At 72.4% G+C, this 1191-nt stretch overlaps 1 protein-coding gene across 1 annotated transcript in view; it reads right to left on the reverse strand.

The window, feature by feature from the left end:
* The window catches only part of CHLNCDRAFT_138754 (hypothetical protein), a gene marked incomplete at both ends in the record, with an annotated part of 2394 nt that extends 1903 nt beyond the window's left edge, over positions 1 to 491 (reverse strand). The window contains one exon of the mRNA XM_005842607.1: positions 214 to 491. Within this exon, the coding sequence (XP_005842664.1) occupies positions 214 to 491 (278 nt within the window). The remainder of the gene's footprint in view (positions 1 to 213) is intronic.
* Positions 492 to 1191: the final 700 nt, after the last annotated feature.

Genomic DNA, 1191 nt, shown 5'->3' on the forward strand with positions numbered 1-1191 from the left:
GGGGCAAGGGCTTGAGGCGCGAGCGTGGGCGTGACGCAGGCGGCACAGCGGCCGCGGGAGGCAGCGGCAGGGCTGCCTGTGCTGCCAGCTGCAGAACCACGGGCCGCCGCCGCCGCCGCCGCCGCCGCCACCAGCGGCGGCGGCACAGCAAGCACGTCACGGCAGGTGGGCAGGCGGCAGATGCCTTGCGGGGCCTTGCTCCCCGCCCCGCACACACCTGGGCGGTTGGTGCCCTGCACGGTGATGATGGTGGAGGCTGCATCCGAGTTGTCCACGGTGATGGAGGTGCCGCCCGCACCGCCATCAGTGGTGCGCTCCGCTGGCGGCCGCTCCGCCTCCGCCACCGCCCGCACCCTGAGCCCCGACCGCTGCACCCTGGGCACGCCGCGGTGGCTACTTAGGGTCTGCGCCCTGCTGCTGCGCAAGCAGCTCGACAGCCGCAACGGCGCGAGTGGCAGCCCGGCGAGGGCTGCCGTTGCCGCATGCGCCATCGCTTCTACAGCCGAGTCGGCCCGGGCAGACCAGGTGGGTGGCAGGCAAGCCGGCAGGCGGCCAAGGGAGGAGAGGGACCGGTCTTAGGGCTGTGGCCGTGGGCCGGGGTTGACCACTGAGCTGCCAGGGCACTGCAGCGGGGCGCTGGGATGTCGAAACAATGCTGCTGGCTCCCAGCGGCGACGCAGTTTGCTTTCCTTGTCGACAGGGAGGCCTTCTGCCTGCGTGGCGGCGCACAGAGGCGACCTCCTGGGCGGCTGCCTTTGAATTCTACGTGATCGGGAGAGCAGCCAGGGAGCCCAGGGGTGCAGCACGAAAGGGTTTGCGATTTTTGGTGGTGATCCGCGGCGCCCACGCCTCTAGCCGCCCCCTCTTGCGCAGCCCAAGGCCGCCCGATCAGCCATGATACCGCTGGCACTGGCCAGCAGGCCTGCGCCACCTGCAGCCCGCCCGTCTAATGCCCTGAGGGCACGCCGCCTCACGCTGCGGGTCAGGGACAACGCCTCCCACGCCGGCTCGGACATATCAGTGACGAATTTCCAGGTGAGGCCAGGCAGCAGGGTCCAGCTGCGGTGGCAGCGGCGGCGGCGGCGGTGGCGGCGGCTGCCGCCAATGCATGCCGCCACGCGGCTCGCCGCAGCCTCCTGCACGGCGCCGCGCGCTGCACCGCGGCCCCTGCCGCCGCCGCCCTCCTGCCTG

The sequence above is a fragment of the Chlorella variabilis genome (genome assembly GCF_000147415.1).
Source record: "Chlorella variabilis unplaced genomic scaffold CHLNCscaffold_213, whole genome shotgun sequence".
Taxonomy (NCBI): Eukaryota; Viridiplantae; Chlorophyta; class Trebouxiophyceae; order Chlorellales; family Chlorellaceae; genus Chlorella; species Chlorella variabilis.